The 21,634-nt window shown below is 54.9% G+C and overlaps 1 protein-coding gene across 1 annotated transcript in view; it reads left to right on the top strand.

Annotated features, from left to right (window-relative positions):
* The window catches only part of TRAPPC9 (trafficking protein particle complex 9), a 529,205-nt gene that overhangs the window by 97,244 nt on the left and 410,327 nt on the right, over nucleotides 1-21,634 (top strand). Inside the window, exons 10-13 of the mRNA XM_029923171.1 lie at nucleotides 1,458-1,584; nucleotides 9,174-9,319; nucleotides 17,777-17,862; nucleotides 20,743-20,869. Coding sequence (XP_029779031.1) covers nucleotides 1,458-1,584; nucleotides 9,174-9,319; nucleotides 17,777-17,862; nucleotides 20,743-20,869 — 486 coding nt within the window. The remainder of the gene's footprint in view (nucleotides 1-1,457; nucleotides 1,585-9,173; nucleotides 9,320-17,776; nucleotides 17,863-20,742; nucleotides 20,870-21,634) is intronic.

Raw genomic sequence — 21,634 nt, 5'->3', positions numbered from 1 at the left:
GAGAGAGAGAGCAAGCGAGCGAGCGTGAGCAAGGGAGGGGCAGAGAGAGAGGGAGACACAGAATCCAAAGCAGCTCCAGGCTCTGAGGTGTCAGCACAGAGCCCGATGCAGGGCTCAAACTCACCAACTGTGAGATCATGACCTGAGTCGAAGTCGGACACTTAACTGAGCCACCCAGGAACCCCTAGAGTCCCTGCTTTTAATACTTTACCTCTTTCCAAGGTGCCTGGGTGGCTCAGTCGGTTAAGCGTCCGGCTTTGGCTCGGGTCACTATCTCACACGGTTCATGGGTTCGAGCCCCACGTCGGGCTCTGTGCTGACAGCTAGCTCAGAGCCTGGAGTCTGCTTCAGATTCTGTGTTTCCCTCTCTCTCTGACCCTCTCCTGCTCGCACTCTCTCTCTCTGTCTCTCAAAAATAAATAAAAAACATTAAAAGAAATACTTTACCTCTTTCCATCCCTAGTAGTTTCTTCAGAGTGGAAGGCTGGCTCTGGTTGCATGAATTCCTGGAAGGCAATTGCATCTTGGACCAGCGAGACCAAGCCATTCATCTGAAGCTGGGGCAACTCCTGGGAGTTGTGTCCCTCTGTCACCACTGTCCCCAAGCCCTCCATCATTCTCTGCAGGTGGTGGCAGAGAAAGTGCAAGCCAGAAGGAGTGAACTCCCTTTCCCACTCCCTTAATCCTTCCAGAGGGACCGTGAGGAGACCACAGGCTTAGTTAGGTCTGAACACATCTTTGACAAGCCCTTGGACTTGGTTTGGTCTCACCTTTTCCATTTGTAAAAAGGGCATTGTGATGTCTTCCTTCCTGAGAAATCATGCGTCTCGGCATGTGTGACGTGCACTGGAGCTCTGGAGAGTTCCGGGGTCTGGGAGCCTGTGTGCACGGCATGTTGTGCGTAAGGAGCAAGTGTTCCCTGTGCCCTGTTTTCCTGCCTCCCTGCCCTGGGACAGGTGTGGGCCAAGCAAAATAGTCTGCGTTTGTAAGTATTCCCTGAAATATCGATTATGCAGATGCATATAGACTCCGTGGGGGAGGGGCTGGCATTTGGCTTGGTACCTAGCAATTTCTGGAAAAATATTTGTCAGGTAATAAAAAGACACTAATTCTCTAGTCCTGCCCGCCTACTGACTTTCTTTGAATTTGTTAAGGATTTACTCTCTTGGGAAATGGAATCTTCTAGAAGACAGTAATTTACCTTCCTTTTTATCCATGTGCCCCTAAATGGAGCTGTTGCTAGTGCTTATTTAAATGAAGTGAATAAAGTGATTTCTTTTGGTCTCTTGTGATCAGCACCCTGTTATTACCATCAGAAGATTGGGCTCCCTGGACCGGAATGGATTGGGTTAAGAATTTTATTTTGCTCAAAAAAACAATAAACCCCCCCAAACCCAAAGACCTATATTTTTACTCTTGTTTAATTAACCTTCATTTGGTTTTTGTTTTCTCTTCAGAGAAGAAAGACGTGACTCAGAGCCTCGAGAACTACACGTGCAAGTGTCCCGGGACCATGGAGCTCCTCACCCTCCCCGGGGGGCCCACCCTGCCTCCGGTGCCCTTCACCAAGCTTCCCATCGTCAGGTGAGGTGGGCCCTGCCGGTGTGCCCCGTGGTGCCTCACGGCCAGCACTGTCTGTCACTTGCACCATAAATGTAGATTCTGATGATGGATTCCATTTTCTTTTTAATTTTTTTAAAAGTCTTGTTTATTTATTTTGAAAGAGACAGAGACAGAGTGACTGGGGGCGTGGCAGGGGGCGGGAGAGAATCCCCAGCAGGCTCCCTGCTGCCTGGGCAGAGCCCGATGCGGGGCTTGAATGCAGGCAACCCCGAGATCCTGACCCGAGACGAAATCACGAATTGGACCCGTAACCGACGAGCCGCCCAGATGCGCCAAGAGCGTCATGTATGACTGTGTATGTCTGGTTTGTGGTCTCGTCACACCCCCCGGCACAGCAGCGCGAGGCAGCGGGAGTGTCGTGCTGATGAGGGAATCAGGCCGCTGCCATCGCGTCGCCGCCGCCGTCGTGTGCCTCCGGGACCCTGGGCTGCCTGCTCCTGGAGCCCGCGGCGCGCCCTCTGCACCGACAGACCCGACCTTGCCGCCTCCGCGTCCAGGCTCCCAGGGCCTCCCGTTCCTCAGACCTTGGGCCCCTGGGGCACAGGCAGGGCCGCAGCCCCTCGTCCCCGCCTCGGCGCCTTTCCCAACGAGGTGTGCACTCTGGGCCGTGTCTCCTCTCCCTGGCCGTCACCGGCCACACGCGCACTTGTGCTTTCAGACTCATTACAGCCCGGTTTTCGGGAAGCCTCTGATGGCGCTGCCCCCTGCTGCCCACCACCTGCCGTGGTCCTGGGTCCCCACCACACCCGCTGCTTGCCTGTCTCACAGTATGCACCACTGTGTACCGTCCTGCAGTCACTGTTTTGTGTGACTGCCCCTCCTCACGGCCTGCAGGTTTGACAGAGCGAAGGCCCTTTGGCACATGCAGAGTGGGCACGCGAGGGCCTCGGAGCTGATCTCACCAACCGTGAGGTCATGACTGGAGCCACAGCCAGGCGCTTTACTGACTGAGGCACCCAGGCGCCCCGAGAAAAGCCTTTTTAAATAACTCTTCATCTTCATCATAAACTGGCCGTGTCTAAATTTGCATAATGGGACATCCTGACTCTAACAGAACATTCTAGGACTTTGGTGCTGCATTTGGATCCCCACATTGTTGGGGGTTTTGTCAGTGGCTCTATGGGGGCTGGTCCTGGGGGCCTATTGGGACTGAGGAGGAAATGTGCTTGGTCCCACATGGAGACACGGGAGGGGTGGCCTGTGTCCCTGAGTCAGCCCCGTGTGGAAGTTAGAACTTTGGGTTCATTCTTGGCTAATGTGTGACCTTGGTTCTGTGGGCCTCAGTTTCAGATCTTTAAAATGGGTGTAGAGCCTGCTCCTCGGGCTGTTGGTGATGCTTGCGCGGAGCTGATGCGTACAACAGCCTGGAGCCTGTGGCCCGCACATTGTAGGCACTCAGTAAATCTCTGCGTTGTTCTTGGAGACATTTTATACCTACATTTGCAAACGATGCCTTGATTGAAAAAATACCGTGATGTTAGCATTTTAATCCCTAAGCTGTCTAAAAACATTGGACGGGGCAGATTGGGGAGAAGCAGATAGTCTGACGTGTAGGCAAATACGGTTAAATCTGCGGTGACCAGTGTCTCGGGGACGTACCTGCATCGGGGAGCTGCCTCTGCACAGTGTGCCGGGCCTGGCCTGAGGCCTGGTGCCAGTTCCCTTGCCTGGTGTGGTCAGGGACTATTTAAAAACCAAACAAACTGGTTTTGTGTGCTGCCCACCCTGAGTAAAGATGTTCTGAATGGTTCTCGGAGACCGTCAGCTTCAGAAGTAAGTAAGCCCTGTTTGTCCGGGTGACTTGTTCAGCACGTCACTCGTGCTTGATCTCATTAAAAACTGGAGGGGAAAGTGCGAGTGGCCAGGTGTGGGAATGCCCGTGGACGAGGTCTTTACCCCGTGGCAGATCGGCACCCCGGGCCGAATGGGAGGAAATCCCTTTGGGAGACTTGGCAAGTCGGTGTATCTCACAGTCTGCCTCGCTCTCCGTTGCTCATGGGACGGAACCCAACCTGCTCGCTCTGCCTGACTCTGCAGGGCCTTCTGGGGCCGCTCCGCCTCCAGACTTTGCCGTGAGCTACTGCTCTCTGGTCGGGCCGCCCCGCGCACCTTGCACAAGCACCTGGGGGCGCAGAAGTGTGGCACAGGCTTTTATTACTTTGTTTGCTTCATCTTCTGCTTGAAATGTCCCTGCTGCCCCACCTGCCTGTTATTTAGTCATCTCTCAAGATTTAGTTCAGGGAATCCCTCCTCTCTACAGCCTTTTCCTGAGCCCACCCAGGTACCATTAAGTACATCCTCTGTGTACCTTGCAAATTCTTTTGGCTGAAATTTGACGCTGGATGAAGGGGCCAGAGCTCTTTGTCTCCTGCCTGTGAGGACACCCTGGGAACCAGGAGGAGGGCCCTCCCCAAGGGCCCAGGTGTGCTGGCACCCCGATCTTGGCCCTCAGCCTCCAGAGCTATGAGGGGGAGCCGTTTGCTGTCGGGACCCACCGGTCTTTGGTATTGTGCCCTAGCAGGCCTCAAGGACCACGCAGGCACTCTGATGGCCTCGACTGTCCCCACCATACAGTGGAGAGTGTCTTATGTTGTTGGGGGGCTGCATATACACCAGGCATGAGTGTGATTTCTCAGGAGCAGGGTTTTGACGAGAGTTAAGCAGTGGAGAACGGAGCCCTGTACCGTCGTGTGAAAAAGCAGACAAGCGGAGATGCCGATGAAAGGTGGCAGGCCACGTGACTGGTGTCTAGTCAGCCTGCGGAGCGCAGCGGGGGCTCGGACAGCCCGTGTGGGACGGTCGGGGCTCCACACCCCACGCCCTCCTGTGAAGCCCGCGCTCCTCGCTTCTATTGGAGAGGCCCAGGCAGCTCGTGCGGGCTGGGCCAGTGTCTCGGGCGCCTGTGCCTGGAAGCAAGGACGTGCTCAGTGTCATTAGAGCCAGGTTCAAGCCGGGCATCGCCGGTCACCCTGCGGCCCCGGCATGAGCTCAGCAGCATGTGTGGTTGAAGACTAAGTTTCCGGTCCATGCTACCCAAGGAGCTGGCGGCGGAAGGCCCGAGGCCGTGTGTCAGTCACAGGCTGCAGGGTGGGCTCGCGTGGCCTGGGCTGCCGTGGTGCCGGTGCTACCTTGTTGACCCGGCTTCGGCCCGAGAAGACGGGACTGGAGCCGTTTGTCTGCCGAGGACTTGCCTCGATTCGACAAGAAGACCATCTCCTCAGCTTATAGGAAACACAGTGTTTCCTGTAAGCTCTGTGTGGCATGGACGTGTGACCTGGGCTCACCGGAAATGGTTTAAAGTAGTCAGAGGGTGCAAGTTAACCCCCACAGAGTGGCCAAAGGATATCCCCACTGTAATTACGTTCTTTCTTTAAATTAATTTTTTTAAACATTTGTTTAATATTGAGAGAGAGGGAGACAGAGCATGAGTGGAGAGGGGCAGACACAGTCTGAAGCAGGCTCCAGGCTCTGAGCTGTCAGCACAGAGCCCAACATGGGGTTTGAACTCACGAACCGCAAGATCATGACCTGAGCTGAAGTGGGATGCTTAACTGACCGAGCCCCCCAGATGCCCCTCTGCTGTAATTCTCTAAAATTAAATTAATCAAATATTGATTGAGCACCTGAGCTGTGCTTGGCCCAGTGGTGAATGCTGGGGTTCCGGTCATGGTCAGGCAAGAGCTACAGCTGTACCAGGTGGTCAAGCCGGAGGCCGCCAAACCCACATCTGGTTTCCGCTGCCCAGAGCGAGAGCAGAGGAAGTGCCAGGAAACTAGACGTCCCCTTGTTCTGTCCCTTCTAGAGCTGCCCACAAAACGAACATGTACACAAGGGCCGGTAGCAGTTGTGTAGAGGTCGCACGCTGGAGGTGAGGGTTATTGAGGAAGGGGTGCTGGGGACGCTCAGCCTCCATCGGCAGCAAACAGCGAGGCCTCAGCAGGGGACTCGCTGGTTGGTTGTGAGAAACCAACACCAGCTCCTTCAGTCTGGCAGAGGGCCCTCGAGGCCGTGAGGGTGTTCTAATTGACACGGATCAGACCCTCAGTCAGAATGGGCTTTGAGTGGCTTTGGTATTTTTAAAACTTAAACATTTTTTGTTGGTGGTGAAGATTTCTGCACCCAGCGTGGGGTTTGAGCTCTCAGTCCTGAGTTGCGAGTTGCACGTTCCACCGACTGAGCGAGCCAGGCTCCGCCAAAACTGAAAGTAAACTGTGTTATTTGAGGAAGGGTCACAGGCATTTGTTCAAGAAGGCGTAGAGGCCCTGCAGTCGGGGCTGTTTTCCTGGTTGACAGAACCCGGCAGTCGGCCTCCCAGATCCCAGTCCGGGCGTGGCTCCCCGGACTCCTCGGGTCCAGCCGCTGTCCAGCATCTTCCTCGCTCGGCGTGACTGCCACACCGCTAACCTCCTGATGGATGTCACAGAGCTTTGTGGGGATCTTGAGAACCGCGTCGTCGAGTCGGGAGCCAGAGCGGGCGCTCCCGTGTCGCTGACGTGGTGGCATGTGAGCCCTTTCCAGCCACGCTGGCCATGTTTGGCCAAGTGTGGGCACGTGTGGCTGTCCTAGACCCTGTCATCTGTGCAGAGATCCTGGTGGGTTCTTAGATAGGTTTCTGCTGTGAAGCAGGTGGATGGATTCCACACCAAGCAAGAGAAGGTAAACAGCTTTCTCCACCTCTCCTGTCGCTGGTGTGTCTCAGGTCAAGACCCCCGCCAGTGCTCTGCACGGTCCCCATCAGCCACAGTCAGGCTTTGACAGGTCAGCACTTTCCAGATGGACTCTCTAAACATGAGCCATGTTTTGGACACTTCACCCTGGAAATCTGCTTTCCCGTTGGCAGCTTTACAGACTAAATGTAACGTTATCAGTTCTGCACGATTCGTGCTAAATGAACTGTTTCCTTTAGGTCAAGTGCTCAATGACTGTTCCTCCACAGGATACGTTTTGTAAAGACATTTGGTGGTAAGTCTTGACTTATGAAATGATGCTGTGACCCCTTGTTGGGTTACTTTTATTCCTTCTCTTAGAATTTCTTTGCATATTTTATTTTACTTTACTTTTTACTTTTGTGTTTTTTTTTTTTTTCAAGAGAGCAAGCAAGTGGGAGGGGCAGAGGGAGAGAGAAAAATCCCAAGCAAGCTTCATGCTCCGTGCAGAGCCTGAAGCAGGATTCAATCTCACCACTCTGGGATTGTGACCTGAACTGAAATCAAGAGTCAGATGCTCTACCGACTGAGCCCTGCAGGCTCCCCTCCTTTGTCTATTATAGAAACCTTTTATGTGAGCTGTCATGTCTGTGCGTGTAGAGATGGGTCCTGTGGTGTCAGAGATGACATCTCATTTTTAGGTGGTGACTATGACAGGGGGTAGAAAACTATTTGTGTTGCAAGAGAACAGAATCATTTTACACACGAATAAACTCTAAGGCTCCAGTCCACTGTGCCTGGTCGCAGGCTCAGTAGTCTGTTCCCAGCAGGCTTGGGACCAAAACTTAATTTCTTTACTCCAGTCCAGTGTTGGAGCCTCTGCACCAGAGTGCTGCTGTCTGTTCGTAAGCAAGTGTTGTTTTAAGGCGGGGAAGGGAAAGGCTTTTGCAGCCGCTCTGGGTTCGGCACACTGACACTTCGAGCACTTTGGTGTGTAAGCACTGTCTCCATCCCTTGGCTCATTGTGGAAAACAGATGACGGTCACGTGTGTAGCTGTGACAGTCCATGGTGGGGCCGTGGGGAGCTGTGAGCGAGTGCCATGGGGATACTTGTGCAGAGGACAGGATTGCCCTTGCTACCTGAGGTTCCTCCCAGCCGAGAAGGGCAGTGATTCTGTGGGTTATCAGTCACTGTGGTTAACCTGTGCCGTGGGAGAAATGCCAGCCCTGAAATCTCAGGAAGATTAACCCTTCCCACAAGGGTTTATGTCTCACACAAAGTTTGATGCATGTTGGGCAGTTTTCCAGGGCAGGTGACCCCTGAGGCTACTCGGTGACCCGGAGCCCATGTCCGTCCGTCTTCCCCGCTCCCCGCCAACATCTGGCCTCCTGGAACGCTGTGCGGTGGAGGGGGGAGCCCTGGCAGCTGGTGCGCTGCTTCAGCGTGCGTTCCCGTGGCTGGGTGGCATCCCGTCGTGTGTCTGTACCACAGAGGTGCTCTGCGCCCCTCATCAGGGAGATGCGAATCGAGGCCATAGTGAACTCGCATCTCCCACCTGTCCTCGTGGCTGTCGTCGGGAGGATGGGGGGATGTGGAGAGGAGGGGCCCTGGGTGCCGTTGGAAGGAAGATCAGTCCAGCCACCGCGGCGGCTCCTCCGAACGTTGAGTCAGCTCTGCCGTGTGGTGCAGCGATCCTGCTCTTGCCAATGGATCCAAAGGGAACAAAAGCGGGATCTCTAGGAGCTCTCTGCACCCCCCACCCCACCCATGTTCATCGTAGCGTTGCTCACAATGGCCCAGGCATGGAAGCAGCCCACATGCCCCTCAACAGAAGAATGGATGAAAAATATGTGAAAAAAAGCATCCTGAAGGAACTGAAAGGAAATGAACAACAAGGGGCTGAGTTCCGGGGGGACACCCGTGGCTCCCTCACCACCTGGTGGCATCCCCTTCCTGCCAGGGGGCTGCACGTGTGGAGGGGTCACCACCAGGGCACCCAGTGGCCCCCGCTACACCCTGGCCTGTCAGTGCCTGGCCTCGGAACATTCCAGATCTTACCCTACTTGCCTAGCTGGTCACGGAGGGTCACAGGTACTGTGGTTTCAGAGCAGAGTGGCTTCTCTGGTGTCACAGCCCCCAGCCATGTAATTGGGGTAGTTTACCGTCTCTTGTGTAGTTGCCTGATGGGTGACTCAGGAGGCATGGCCATGGACCACCCAGGCTGGGAGGGTGGTGGGGATGTTTAATTGAGGCGATGCCTACAAAGTGGTGAGCAGGGGCCTGGTGTGCTCAGGCCACACATCAATCAATTTGAACCAGTAGCTGACCAATCTGAGCTTGAGTGGCCATGTGTGGACAGCTACAGTGGCAACAGCCATTTAAGATACGGGCCGCGCTGCTGGGGAGTCCGCCTTCCTCATCAGTGAGCAGCTGGCACCATGAGCCTTCATGCCTGGGGCCCTTCGCTCTTGTGGTCTGGGATCTTCTGTGTGTGCGGGGCGTGCCCACCACAGGGGACAGGTGCGGGGAACCGGCTGTACTGAGCAGGAGGTTTCAGAACCTGGACTTGACGCCTCCGGGTAGTGGGTGGGGGAGACCCGTGCGCATCCTGTGGATGGAGCCCAGCACGGAGAGGACACGGCACTGGGCCCCTGGCACAGAGCTGCAAGCCGTGTCCGATTTGGCCGGCCCCCTGGCCCCTGGGGTGGCCGAGGGCGTGACCGCTGTTTGCCCTGGACCTGTTCTTCTCTCCGAGGCCTGCCCGGTGGGTCAGGTGCAGCGAACGTGCTCCTCCTTCTGCAGTTTGCTTTGTTGTGCTTCTGACACCTGATGTTTGGTAGTTTTCGTGCTGAGGCCGGGCTAATAAGGCAGTTGACATATTTTTGTTCCATTTGAAACAATAGGCGTGTGAAGCTGTTGAACCTCCCCGCCAGCCTCCGGCCACAGAAAATGAAAAGCTTGCTGGGTCAGAACGTGTCGACCAAGAGCCCCTTCATCTACTCACCAATCATTGCCCACAGCCGCGGAGAGGAGCGGAACAAGAAAATAGGTAGGCCCGTTTTTCCCGGCTTCCTGGCTGTGCCCTACCCCGGCCGCAGTGGCTTTTCTGGATTCCGGTTCCTTCCTGCACGTGTGTGTCTACGCTCTTTATCCCATTTGTTGACAATGTCTGAACTTTGCCCCTAGATCTGATGATTTCTTTTTCTTTTTAAAAAATATTTATTTATTTGTTTTGAGAGAGGAAAAGAGCACACAAGGGGGAGGAGCAGAGAGAGAGGGAGAGAGAGAATCCTAAGCAGGCTCTGCCTGCCAGCATGGAGCCCTGTGTGAGGTCCCATGACTGTGAGATCGTGATCTGAACTGAAATCTAGAGTTGGATGCCTAACTGAGCCACCCAGTTTTCCTTAGATCTGATTTTTAAAAATTGATTTCCTCAAAGGTGAGTTTGGTAGAAGTTTCAGAAATTAGAAGACCTGCATTATGTCAACTGAGGCAGAGAACCAGAGAGTGATCTTGGGAGCCCAGAGTGACTTGGGAATCATCAGAGATCAGAGGTTGGCTTACGTTCAGGCTTGACTGGGGGCAGGGACAGCATGTTCCTCTGTCCGTGGAGCCCTTGTTGGGGCTGGAGCTGAGGGAGCCGATGCCAAGATGTCGGGTGGCTCCGCAAGGGCCGGCGGGGCTGTGTTTCAGGATAGGTCAGGGCCAGCCGTCATTCCTGAGAATCTCCAGTGTGGTTTTCCGTGCACCAAGTTCCCCGCTGGGTCCCGCCCTGTCTGCTACTCTCCTTCCTCGCGGCAGACCCACCCTTTCTGTGCTTCCCAGAGCCTGGCCCAGCAGCGGCTCTCGCTCTCCGCCAGCCCCCCCTTCCTCGGGCCCCTTACATTTTGAGATAAGGGTGCCGAGTGCTGCCTGACACGAGCCTGTGTGTCACAGTGTCGAAGCTGGAGGGTTGGCAGGCGCGGCCCCGGGGGGTCACTGCTGATTCCCTCTGAGGAGTTCCAACGCAAGACCCGAGAAGCTTTTGCTCTCTGCTTTCGGAGTTCAGTGCTTTCGTCTCCGGTTGTATTTCTCCTCTTAGCCTGTACCCTAAGCATAGCATAAAGGAAGCCTGACTCCAGGAGGCGCTTCCTCCTAGGGTGTAGGGGCCCCGCGCCCCCCCACCTCCCCGCAGCATGGACCCTGGCTGTCCCTGGCCGGCCTCCCTGTTCTGCTGCTGCCCCCGCTTACTCCCCCTGCTCCTCCCAGCCAGCCGCCCGGCTCCTCGCTGTCCTTGGGACGTTACTGCAGGTCCCGCTGCAGTCTCAGGGCTTTGTGCTGGCTCTGCCCCCTGTCCAGGGCGCATTCCCCCCCCCCCCCCCCCCCCCCCCCCCCCCCCCCCCCCCCCCCCCCCCCCCCCCCCCCCCCCCCCCCCCCCCCCCCCCCCCCCCCCCCCCCCCCCCGCCCCCGGCGTCCTCAGAGAGAGCCGTCTTCTCTGATCCCTGCCGCCCTCTGAGAGGCCGAGTTCTCTTCACAGTCCTCACCACCCCGCTCATCTGTCTCTGCTTCCCCGCCCTCTGCTCACCCACTGCCCTACCGCCAGCTGCCGGGAGAGCGCTGCGCGGATGCTGGAAGGAACAGGGCAGATGTTATGCACCCGTTTTACAGATAAGGAAACCGAGAGCCAGGAAGTTCAGATGACTCATGGAAGAACTCAGAGCAGGCCTTGCCTCCTTTCGTTCTTGTTGGCCGGCATCACGCGGCTCAAGGCCAGAGTGTAGCAGTGCGCACGTCAAATGGTCTCAGTGAAGAGGTAACCGCGGCACTAGAGTTTCTTGGCATCTCTGTGGATCCCGTAACAAACCTCATTCCCAGTTAGGAAGTTATCTGAACACCTTAGGACTGAAGCGTTTCCTAGGAGAGGACGTTGTTCCTAAGTCGGGGCGTGCCTGGGCAGCGGCTCCTCCAGGACCCTGTGCTTGCTCGTCACGGCCAGCATGTCTTCATTCCACCTTTACGTGAGGGTGTCACACTTTGGCTCGTGTGCTTTTCCCAGTGGTTTTAGAAGAAGTGATTTTTAGTTTTCTTCTACAGTTGCAGAGACAGAGTCAGAGCGCTGACTTCGCAGGTTCTCTGCTACTTAGGGCAGAGCGAAAACCGGAGTGCACGTCTTCCTGGAGCAGGTGTCCCGCTCTTACCGGTGCCCCTGGGTTTTGGCAGCGCACAGAGCGCGCGTGGCCGGGGCTTGAGTGAACGATGACCCGCAGCCCTGCCCCCCGCCCGGCGCCCTGCTTGGTGTGGGCAGGCCGGGCATGGCCCCGTGAGACGGTGCGTGTCAAGATGAGCTGTAGGGCTCGTTGTCCGGAGCTGTGGGTCTGTCACCAGCAGTCCCTGCTGGCTCAGCCGCCGAGCTTGCACGAGCAGAAGGCGTGGGACCAGCTGGGAGCAGGGACCCCTCACACTTTGGAAGGGGGTCTGGAGCCTCCCTTGGTGCTGATGTTGTCTGCTGAGGAGCAAGGTATGGCTTGGGGGCGCCGGTGGTCTGTTATTTAAAACAAGAAGCAAATAGAGGAAGAAATATGGGATCACGTCTTTGAAAAACAGCATCGGACTGTAAATTCTGATAATTTTTTACTTTTTATTTTATTTTATTGTTTTAATGTTTTTTTGAGAGAGAGAGAGAGAGAGACAGACAGACAAACAGACAGTGTGAGTGGGGGAGGGGCAGAGAGCGAGGGAGACCGAAATTCTGAAATAGGCTCTGGACTCTGAGCTGTCAGCATAGAGCCTGATGTGGGGCTCGAACTCATGGACCACGAGATCATGACCTGAGCCAAAGTTGGACACTTAACTGAACCACCCAGGTGCCCCTATTTTTTAAAAATATTTTTAAAGTTTACTTATTTTGAGAGAGAGAGAGAGACAGACAGACAGACAATGTGAGTGGGGTAGGGGTAGAGAGGGAGAGAGAATCCTAAGTAGGCTCCATAATGTCAGCACAGAGCCTGATGTGGGGCTTAAAGTCCAGAACTGTGAGATCATGACCTGAGCAAAAATCAAGAGTTGGATGCTCAACCCAGCCACCCAGGCCCCCCAGTTTCTTTCTTTCTTTTTTTTAAAGTTTATTTCTACACACTGTCAGCACAGAGCCCTACATGGGGCTTGAACCTCTGAATTGTGAGATCAGGACCTGAGCTGAAGTTGAACACTCCACAGACTGAGCCACCCAGGTGCCCCTCTCATATGTTTCTGAAAACAAGAGTCCCAAGTGTGTAGCACACTACAGTCTGTGTGTGCACATGTACGTGCGCGTATGTGTGCGTGCATGTGTGCACGTGTGTTCCCATTGGTTCAGTCCTTCATCCGTCAGGAAACTCCCCTCAAGGTTGCTGTGACACCGTGGCCCCGGGGTTCTCGTGGTGACGAGGCCGTCGTGGTCCCTGCTGTCGAGCGGTGTAGGCACAAGTTGAGGGAGGTATTAAGTAGTAATTTCAAGCAGGAGTAAGTACCAGTAAGTGGGCCAATAAATAAAATAATGGCTTGTTTTAATTTAATTTTAATTAGTGCCATTAAACAGCGATGGGCTGAAGTAGAGAAGAAGAGCATCCTCTCTGACACCGTAGGAACGCTTTCCACCGGCGTCACCGGGTCTGAGAGCAAGGCCATGCGGAGGCTCACCGGGAGCCACGGGCTGCTGCCTGCCCTTCTCACGGTGCTGCTTGGGCTAGAAGTCTGCAAGCGACATTGCCCTGCCCCCCTGCCGGCCAGATGCTGTTGGGTCCGCCACGGTGGCCCTGGGGGTGGCGCTGGTGGGGGTGACGGGGGCCAGGGCAGCGGTGGCGCCGGGGGACGTGGCTCCTCTTGCGCTGGTGGTCGAAGCTGTGGCAGCACGGGCTGTGGGAGTGTCTGTGCCGGCAGCTCCACTGTGAGGTCCAGCTGGGGCCGGAAACGTTTGTTAACATGAGTGAGCAGCTGCTGGTGCCCCCTGGATGTTAGTGGGGAGAGGCCCCTCACAAACAGGCGTTTGTGGCAAAAGTTTGTCTTTGACATTCTAGTTGGAGTCTGTTGATTTGGAGATAGTTTCCCCCTTGTCCGCCTCTCAGCACCACTCCCCTACCCCCGGGTCCCTGGTCTGGAGGACAAACTTGAGAAGGGAAGCAGGGGAGCTGGGGGTGCATGGTGGGAGACAGGGGGCAGGGGGCTCTTGTGGGCGGGGCCTGTCTTCCCCACGGGAACCCCTCCTTTGACCTCTATGGAGGGGAAGACGGAGGTCCTGCTCCAGGCTGTGTCTTCCTGGCTCCTGACAGTGGCGGTCTCTCTTGTCACCACGCCCTTGAAGCTCACCCCCTTGGGCCATCTGGAGTCTCTGGCCACCCTTTTCTGTCTCATTGAGGTTGGCCATGAGCTTTCTTCCCTAAAGAATGTGTTTTGGAAACTATCACCCATTTTGTTGAAAGGACTTTCTAGAGGTTATTTGGGGGACTGGGAGTGTGAGACTCCTCAGGACCAGCTGTGTGATTTGTGGGGCCCCTTGTTCAGAAATTATGAAGACTTTGGAGCTGGTGACAGCAGAACATTAGCCAATCCCCCCCTCCCCAGCTGGGCCTGTGTGGCTGGGCCTGTGTGGCTGGCCCAAACCACCCCCGCATCCCCTCTGGAGCCAGGCCTGCCTCTTTATTTTTTCCTCTCCAATCTTAAATTGTTGACGCTTCTTTTTATGAAAACAATACCCCGCACTGCTGCTTAAACAAACATTTTCCGGTGATCCGCATAACTGCATGATGCTGCGGGCATCGTGTCCCCAGTTGACAGATGAGAAGATTAAGACCCAGTGAGTCCACGTGACCCACCCTCGGGTGGACAGCCCGTGAGTGCAGAGCTAAGTCTCCAGCCACAGTTTACGACTCAGAGCCGGGAATTATCTTCATCATGTAGGTTCTCCTCACCGTGAGAATTACCTGCTCATCTGGCCTGAGGATAAATTCGGTGGCTGATGCAAGGTTTTTTCTGAAATATAACAGAAGCCTCAGCCAAAATGCATGTTATTAGTTGAAGACCCACGGGTAGGAAAATGTAATTTATATTCTGTGGCTTCTGATATCTTTTTGGCAGTACACTCATCAGCAAGTCCTGCCTAGAGGTTTGAAGAATCACGTATCTTTAACCTAAAGCTCCCGTCTCTATAAATGAATCTTGGTGTATAATTGGGGGAGTCATCACAGCAGGGACGCAGAGTGTTAGAAGACCAGAAACACCCGGGGGCAGAGTCTCAGTCAGCTGCGCCCTGGCTTGCAAGAATCTACCCATCGGTCTGTCTGCTTGTTGCCGGCGTTGCCGCTGTCCCGGGTCAACTCTGGGCCCAGCCGATGGTGGCACATGCCCTGGGCTGGGCCCGGCGGGGGCAAGGGTTTTGTGTGACTGGTGCTAGGACTCTGTGCCAGGGCCAGGCTTAGTGCCAAGGCCGACTGCTGCCCTAGAGGCAGTGTGGTGGCCTGGGCGGGCCGTGGCCGTCACGTGGCCTTGGGCCGCAGCTCACAGTGTGGCCTCACACAGGACCGCGTGTCCCCAGGCAGAAGACCAGAGCAGCTGACGCAGAGGGCTCTCGCAAGGGGTCGCGTGAGGGGATGTTCCTAAAGGCCCGCAGCTGCTCAGACAGGCTCCGGAGGGCAGGGGCGTGCGCTGTCCTAGGTGCTGCTGATGCAGCGGGAAGTCGGGAGGGAGTCCTACTGCAGGCTCCCCTCCAGTGTTGTGGCTCAGGGTGGGAAGGGCCCAAATCCAGGGCTGTCCCTTCGTGGTTTCTGGGATGGAATCTCGAGGTAGGGCCTCCACCATGTGGTCCGACTCATTGAGGCCTGGAGAGATGATCTTCTTTCAGATAAAAATAGTCATGTGATCAGTGATGTCATCAGTGATTTCATCAGTGATTTCTGTTAGATTTACCTTTATAAAGTGCGGCCATGCAAGTTTAAGTGATTCCTTTCAGAACCCCAGGAAAATGAGTTTAAAAAGTTTTTTAAAAATGTTTATTTGTTTTTGAGAGACAGAGAAACAGCATGAGTGGGGGAGGGACAAAGTGAGAGGGAGACACAGAATGCAAAGCAGGCTGCAGGCTCTAAGCTGTCAGCACAGAGCCTGATGTGGGGCTTGAACCCATGAACTATGAGATCATGACCTGAGCCCAAGTTGAACGCTTAACTGAGCCACCCAGGTGCCCTGGAAAGTGAGTCTTTAAATGACGAGTTTTTAAAGTCAGAGAATACAGTTCCTTAGCTGCCTAGCAGAGCAGCCTGTTAATTAAACAAGTGATGTTTCCATCGTCTGCGTGAGGCGCTGGGCGCCACCCCTGGCGGTGACAAGGGCTCCGAGATGCTGCTGCAGGCCCCCTGGAGGGACTGTGTGTCCCTGGGGGATGGCTTCTGTGAGTCTGCCCTGGCGGTTCTCCTGCCTGACTGCTGGGGAGGGGGGCTGGGGAGGAGGGGTGAGGTGAAGGGGAGTGGAGGGGTGGGGCCAAGGGGGGAGGAGCGGTGGCTTTTTGGGGCCAGCGTGGTAGCACAGCACAGGGAGGAGAGCACAGGCCTTGAGCCCGGCAGCCGCGAGTCCTGCTCTCGCTGCCTTCGTGGAGAAGGGCAGGGTACGGTGGCCCTTCAGCCTGGCAGGGCCTGTGCCTTGTGAACGAGGAGGCCCCTGCTCTGCTGACCACTTCCCTGCATTGACAGCAGGCTCAGATGAGCACGTGGTTGGGCAAGCACTTTGATGTTTTATTTATTTTTTGGAAGTTTATTTATTTTGAGAGAGAGTGAGCTCGCTCGCTCGCACATGAGCAGGGGAGGGGCAGAGACAGGGAGAGCGAGAATCCCAGTCAGGCTCTGTGCACTCAGTGTGGAGCCCGACATGGAGCCTAAACCCACGAAACCGCAAGATCATGACCTGAGCCAAAACCAAGAGTTGGACGCTTAACCGACGGAGCCCCCCAGGTGCCCCACGGTTGTGCAAGCACTTTGAAAACTAACTCAACCTGGCGGGCTGTTTATTTCACGCAGTTTGAGGACGCCAGCCGTGGGGGCCGTATGTCACAGGTTTGGTGTAGCCGGTCTCAGTCTGTGTGCAGGCTGCCTGGTGCCATGTTTGCATCGGTGTCTTGATGAAAGCTCGGTGAAAGCAGAAGAATGCTAATCTTTGTACCTACTGTGAAGAATCTTTTAACACCAGCGTCTGTTCCGGATACTCTGAGTCCACGTGTGGGGCTGCCGTTCCTGCTGCACCACTCACTAGCTGTGTGCTTCCTGGTGCACTTATGAATTTGTCTGGACCTCGAGTGTCTGCCCTGCCTCAGAGGGGATTGAGACCCAGCTCACGAGGTGATGATGAAGAGTCGTGAGACAAACGGCTGGCCAGTGCCTGGCACCTGACCGACTAGTGCTCAGCAGATGCTAATTGATACTGACGATCCTTCTGATTTGCCTGATGGGCCATCTTAAAGGAAGCAGGGAGCCGGGGAAGTGGAGGTGGGGCTACTTTAGTTCTCTATTGTTTGGTAACAAACGACTACCACCTTAGTGGCTTAAAACAGCAGAGATTTATTTTCCCATTTCTGTGGGTTAGGAGTTTAGCATGTGTGAGCTGGGTCCCCTGCTCAGGGTTTCCCCCAGGTGTCATCTGGAGGCTTGACTAGCTCAGGTTCCTGCAGGTTCTTCATTCACTGCCATGTGGTTGCAGCTTTTGCTGGCTGCTAACCAGGCCCGCTCCCAGTTCTTTGAGGCCCTCTGGATTCTTGCCACTGAGGCCTTCTCCATACACCCGCTCAGGCTTTGAATCCTTTCTCCCAGGAGAGAAGGAGAGTGCGATCCCTTCTAAGGCCCAACTTGGTTATATCAGCTCCTCCCAAGGACAATTTCTCATTGATGAGCTCAAAGCCAAGTGATTGGGGGCCTTTATGCAAAATCCCTTAACCTTTGTTATAGAGCATAACCTGATCACCATATTCACACTTAGGAGGAGAAGATTACACAGGGTGTGCCCACCAGACTTGGGGAACTTGGGGGTTATCTCAGAATTCTGCCTTCGACAGGTGTTGGACTGCAGCTGACCTGGGAGTGGCGCGGGGGCGATCCCGGCTGCCATCTTCTCTCACATCCTTAGAGAGGGGACAGGGGGATCATGCTCTATGCTACCTGGAGTTGACTATAGCACCCTCGTCCTGAGGACCAGCCTCTGCGCCAGTGGAGGTCTGTGAGACTTATAGGTCTATGCCAGGGTGCTGTCTGGATTGATGTCAGTTTTGTAAAGTTGCATTTGGCACACTGGCATGAATTCAGCCTGCTAAAGATGGTGATAAACATCGGTTACGAAGCACCCAAGTGGCAATGTTTTAGAGAAAGCTACAGTTACACTAGCATTGAATTTTTATCTAATGATGACCGTAATGCACGCTCACTGGGCAGCTAAATTGCCAGAGAGTAATCTGAAACCGTGTAAAACCCGCAGAATGCCCGCTAACACATGGATTCGTGTGTGTGTGTGTTTCTAGATTTCCAGTGGGTCCAAGGAGACGTGTGTGAGGTTCAGCTGATGGTGTACAACCCAATGCCATTTGAACTCCGAGTTGAAAACATGGTATGTATCACTAATCACCAACTAAGTTTTTAAATTGATGTTTGAAACACACACCGGGAATATATGTCTATTTTTCTATTTGATTTGCCAGAGATTATAAGGTTTTTGTGAAGGAAGACCACATCTTGTCATTTCTTTAGTGCGTAGTTCTCAATGCTTGAATCAGTGGACAAATGCCTCTGATTTGAATGCACACCAAGTGTAGTTGATTGGATGTGAGATGTTTAATAATCATGTTGAAATTTGCCTGGGATTCGCACAGGGTACAAAGCACGTTGTGCCGGCTCCTCAGGGTCAGCCTTACTTTATTGCTATCAGATGAGCAGACCACCAAGGCCTGAGGGAGGAGCAAGGTGTGTAAGAGCACAAGTGACCGCACCACCAGTGTGAGGCTTCTCTCCTGTTTAAAAGCTGATGTCTGTGTCTGTGTTGTGTGGAGGACATTAAAGGTTCACTTCGCAGCCGTCCCTACGGGGGCTGCTCCCCTAACTCCATCGTCAGGGGGAAGGAGCTGTGTGCTGTCTTTCCAGACTCGTTCTGTTTCCGGAGCAGAGCCTCCCACCTGTCATGCGGGTTCCATTTCTCGAGTCTTCTGGGCTAGTATTATATAGCCCTGCTCGGTCCCACGCGTCACCCCAGGTCTGCGCCTCGTCATGTAGTGCTGCCGCCCTGTTCGGCAGGTCACTATGTGGTGCCGCGGGCTGCCCCGTAGCCTTGTACTATACATTGTTACCTAAGGCTACATATTAGCATGTGGCACTACTTTGTAATTTTTCAGAGACTTGCGAAGGATGGCTTTGAGGTAGTTCATGTTTTCCTTTAGAGCTTTATGACTCGCGTTCAGGGTAAGAGGTGGGCTTCTCAGGCAGCTATCTTGCTGAGTGCTCATGCCACGTATCAGGCGGTGGGCAAGGCACTTGCAGGACCTGGTCCCTGCCGTGGTCAGTGCTGTGGGTGCACAAGGTGCTGCAGGGCCCATGTGGGGAATCCAGGAAGGCTTCCCAGGGGAGACCAGGGCTTAGTGGAGAATAGAAGAGTGGGAGCTCACCACGCCCCCCTGGTGGTTACAGAAGGTAGTGTTCAGGCTCTCAGCATGAAGCATAGGTTTCTAGAACTTACTTGAGCTCTGAGAAACTCAGGGGGCTGTCAAGCCTGTGGTCCTGAGGTCACTCAGAGAGCAGGCTCGCAGGGGTGAATACCGCCTTCCTCCTCTTATGCCGGAAGCTGTGGCCGTAGGCTTTGCTCTCCTGCCAGGCCTTTTAGTAATGACTTTCTGTCTCTTGGCCTAAACGGGGAGTAATTGTTTAGAGGATTTTCCCCAAAGTGCTTCAGGTATCAGATGCTTGCTGTCATTTCTGACACATCTTTCTTTTTGTCTTAAAAAGTAGCTTTTATTTTTATCTGGTTTAAAAGTAGCATGTGCTTTTTAATAAAAAATGAGGAAGAACAGAGAATAAAATAAGAATTGCCACTAGAAGGCAGCCCACAGATCATGGTCGGAATTAAAAAGATTAAATAATGAACTATTTCAAGCGTAAGAAATGCCGCAGGGTGTGACAGCCCCCTCCCCACGTTCACCATCCACACTAGCCACGTGCGCTGTAGCTGTTTTGAGAAGAAATAAAATGCAGACAGGTTCTGCCTGGAGCCGGTGGCCGCGGGGTGTCGGTGTCTGCTTGCTGGCCCCCGCCTCTCTCCTGCATGGGGCTGTCTCCTGTGTCCCCTCCAGAGCTGGGCCTGGGTGCGCGGGGTATGCTCGGGGTGTCTGTGTCTGGGGGCTTCCTAGGGGTAGAGTTAGGAAAAGCATGTGTGCATGTATGCACAGACGTGTGCTTACAGATACGCCTCCACACACGCATGCACGCACGCACACACAGGCCCGTGCCCGTACGTACAAGAATGCACAGTACTTGCACAGACTGCCTGTGTCCTTCCCGTCAGTCAGTGTGAGAACTGAGGGCCCAGCACCGTGGTGCCGGCTCAGCGGCTCAGTCCTGTAACGTGTCTGGAGTGGGTTCAGGGCCACACAGGCCATAGTACCCCGGAAGTCACCGCCCAGAAAGGGCCTGGGTCCCTCCTCCGTGCGTGTCCTCTCCCGAGGGGCTGTCTCACGCATCGCTCATCCGCTCTGCTGCCACGCAGTTGGTGTTTCTGCTCTCTTAGCTAATGGTGTTTTTGTATTTTATTCTCTAATTTTTTTTTATTGCTTGATTACAGAAAGACCTATGCTTTTTTTTCACGCTGACTTTGTGCCTCTGCTAAATGCATGCATTAGTTCAAGTTTCCTTGTAGTTTCCGAGGGTTTTTAATGCTTATAGGTTTGGTTTTTGCGAGTAATCTGTCTGCATGTCTTTCGTTTCTTTGGCTTGCCTCTTGCGATGGGTAGGACCTCTGTGACTGTGTTGAGGAGCAGCGCTGAGCCCCTGTGCTGTTGACGGTCGTGGGTGGCCCTGTGAAGCCGGGACTCTGTCTCGGTCCGTGTGGAGCACAGCCTGGCACGGAGTGAAGTGACTTGATCGTTCACTGAGGGATGCTGAGGGATGATGTATTTCCATCCTTTATTTTTTTCTCTGTGTTTACATACTTTATTTTTTTTTCCATTATGTTTACATTCCAATTTGGTGAAACAGCAGAAGGCAGGGATGACCTCAAGACGGAGCTGTTCAGACCCCAACGGTGCTTTCCGTCTCCAGGTTGTCCGTGTCATGTGCACGCTGAGGCCGACCCTGCGGCTCTCTGCAGACCTTCACGGAGGCCACGTGTCACTCCTCAGCGTGGCACCCGGGCCTGCGGGTGGGCGGACGCCCTGCGGCTGGAGGGGACCCGGGACGCGTCGGTGCTTTGTGCTGTGTGTCCTCACGTCTCTGTTGCTCGTTTTAGGGGCTCCTCACCAGCGGCGTGGACTTTGAGTCTCTCCCTGCGGCACTCTCCCTTCCGGCCGAGTCTGGTCTTTACCCGGTGACTCTGGTGGGGGTCCCACAGACGACTGGAATGATTACTGTGAACGGTAAGGAGACTCGCTTTCTGAGTTCAGCTCCAGCAGGGCTGCCGAGCCCCGGGCCTGCCCCATGGAGGCCCGTCGCTGGTCACTGGTGTTGGTCGCAATTCAGGGGTGATGGCCAGATCACGTTTCCTGGGGCTGGGACACGGAGACGAACGGTTTTGAGTGCCCGCGATGCAGTCGGCCCACAGTGCTGTGTCCGGCCTCTTTGCCCTCCTGTCACTGTTCTGTGGTGCCCACTTCTGGTGGAGTGCAGACGTGTCCGGGGGCTCCCCTCTGCCCCTCTGCTGTCAGGCCCTCCGGCCTCACCTCTTCAGAGGTCCCTGTAGGCGCAGAGTCCACTGTGCCCCTCTGTTGGTTGTGTGACCTGCTGTGTGCAGGCATTGGTCCTCACCTGCGACCGAGGTCCCTCACTAACCCGGGTTTGTCTGCCTCTGCTGCTCAGCCCACCCGCCCTCGTGGACTGCCTCTGGTTGCCGGGAGACACGCTGTCTGCCGTCCTAGTCACTCGGTGCCCTGCAGATGCTGCTTCTGAAGGACCCCCACTCGGGCTTCTCAGGGCCAGGCTCCGCCCTCCCTCCTCCGGTCCCTGCCCCCCAGTGGGCTGTCTCCTCAGGGCCAGAGGCCCCCCTACAGTGGGCTATCTCCTCAGGGCCAGGCTCCGCCCACCCTCCTCTGTCCCCACCCCCAACCCCCAGTGGGCTATCTCCTCAGGGCCAGGCTCCGCCCACCCTCCTCTGTCCCCGCCCCCATCCCCCAGTGGGCTATCTC

Source organism: Suricata suricatta, chromosome 15 (genome assembly GCF_006229205.1).
Source record: "Suricata suricatta isolate VVHF042 chromosome 15, meerkat_22Aug2017_6uvM2_HiC, whole genome shotgun sequence".
Classification (NCBI taxonomy): Eukaryota; Metazoa; Chordata; class Mammalia; order Carnivora; family Herpestidae; genus Suricata; species Suricata suricatta.
The sequence above is the reverse complement of the archived record's forward strand: the minus strand, read 5'-3'. Positions and strand labels throughout refer to the sequence as shown.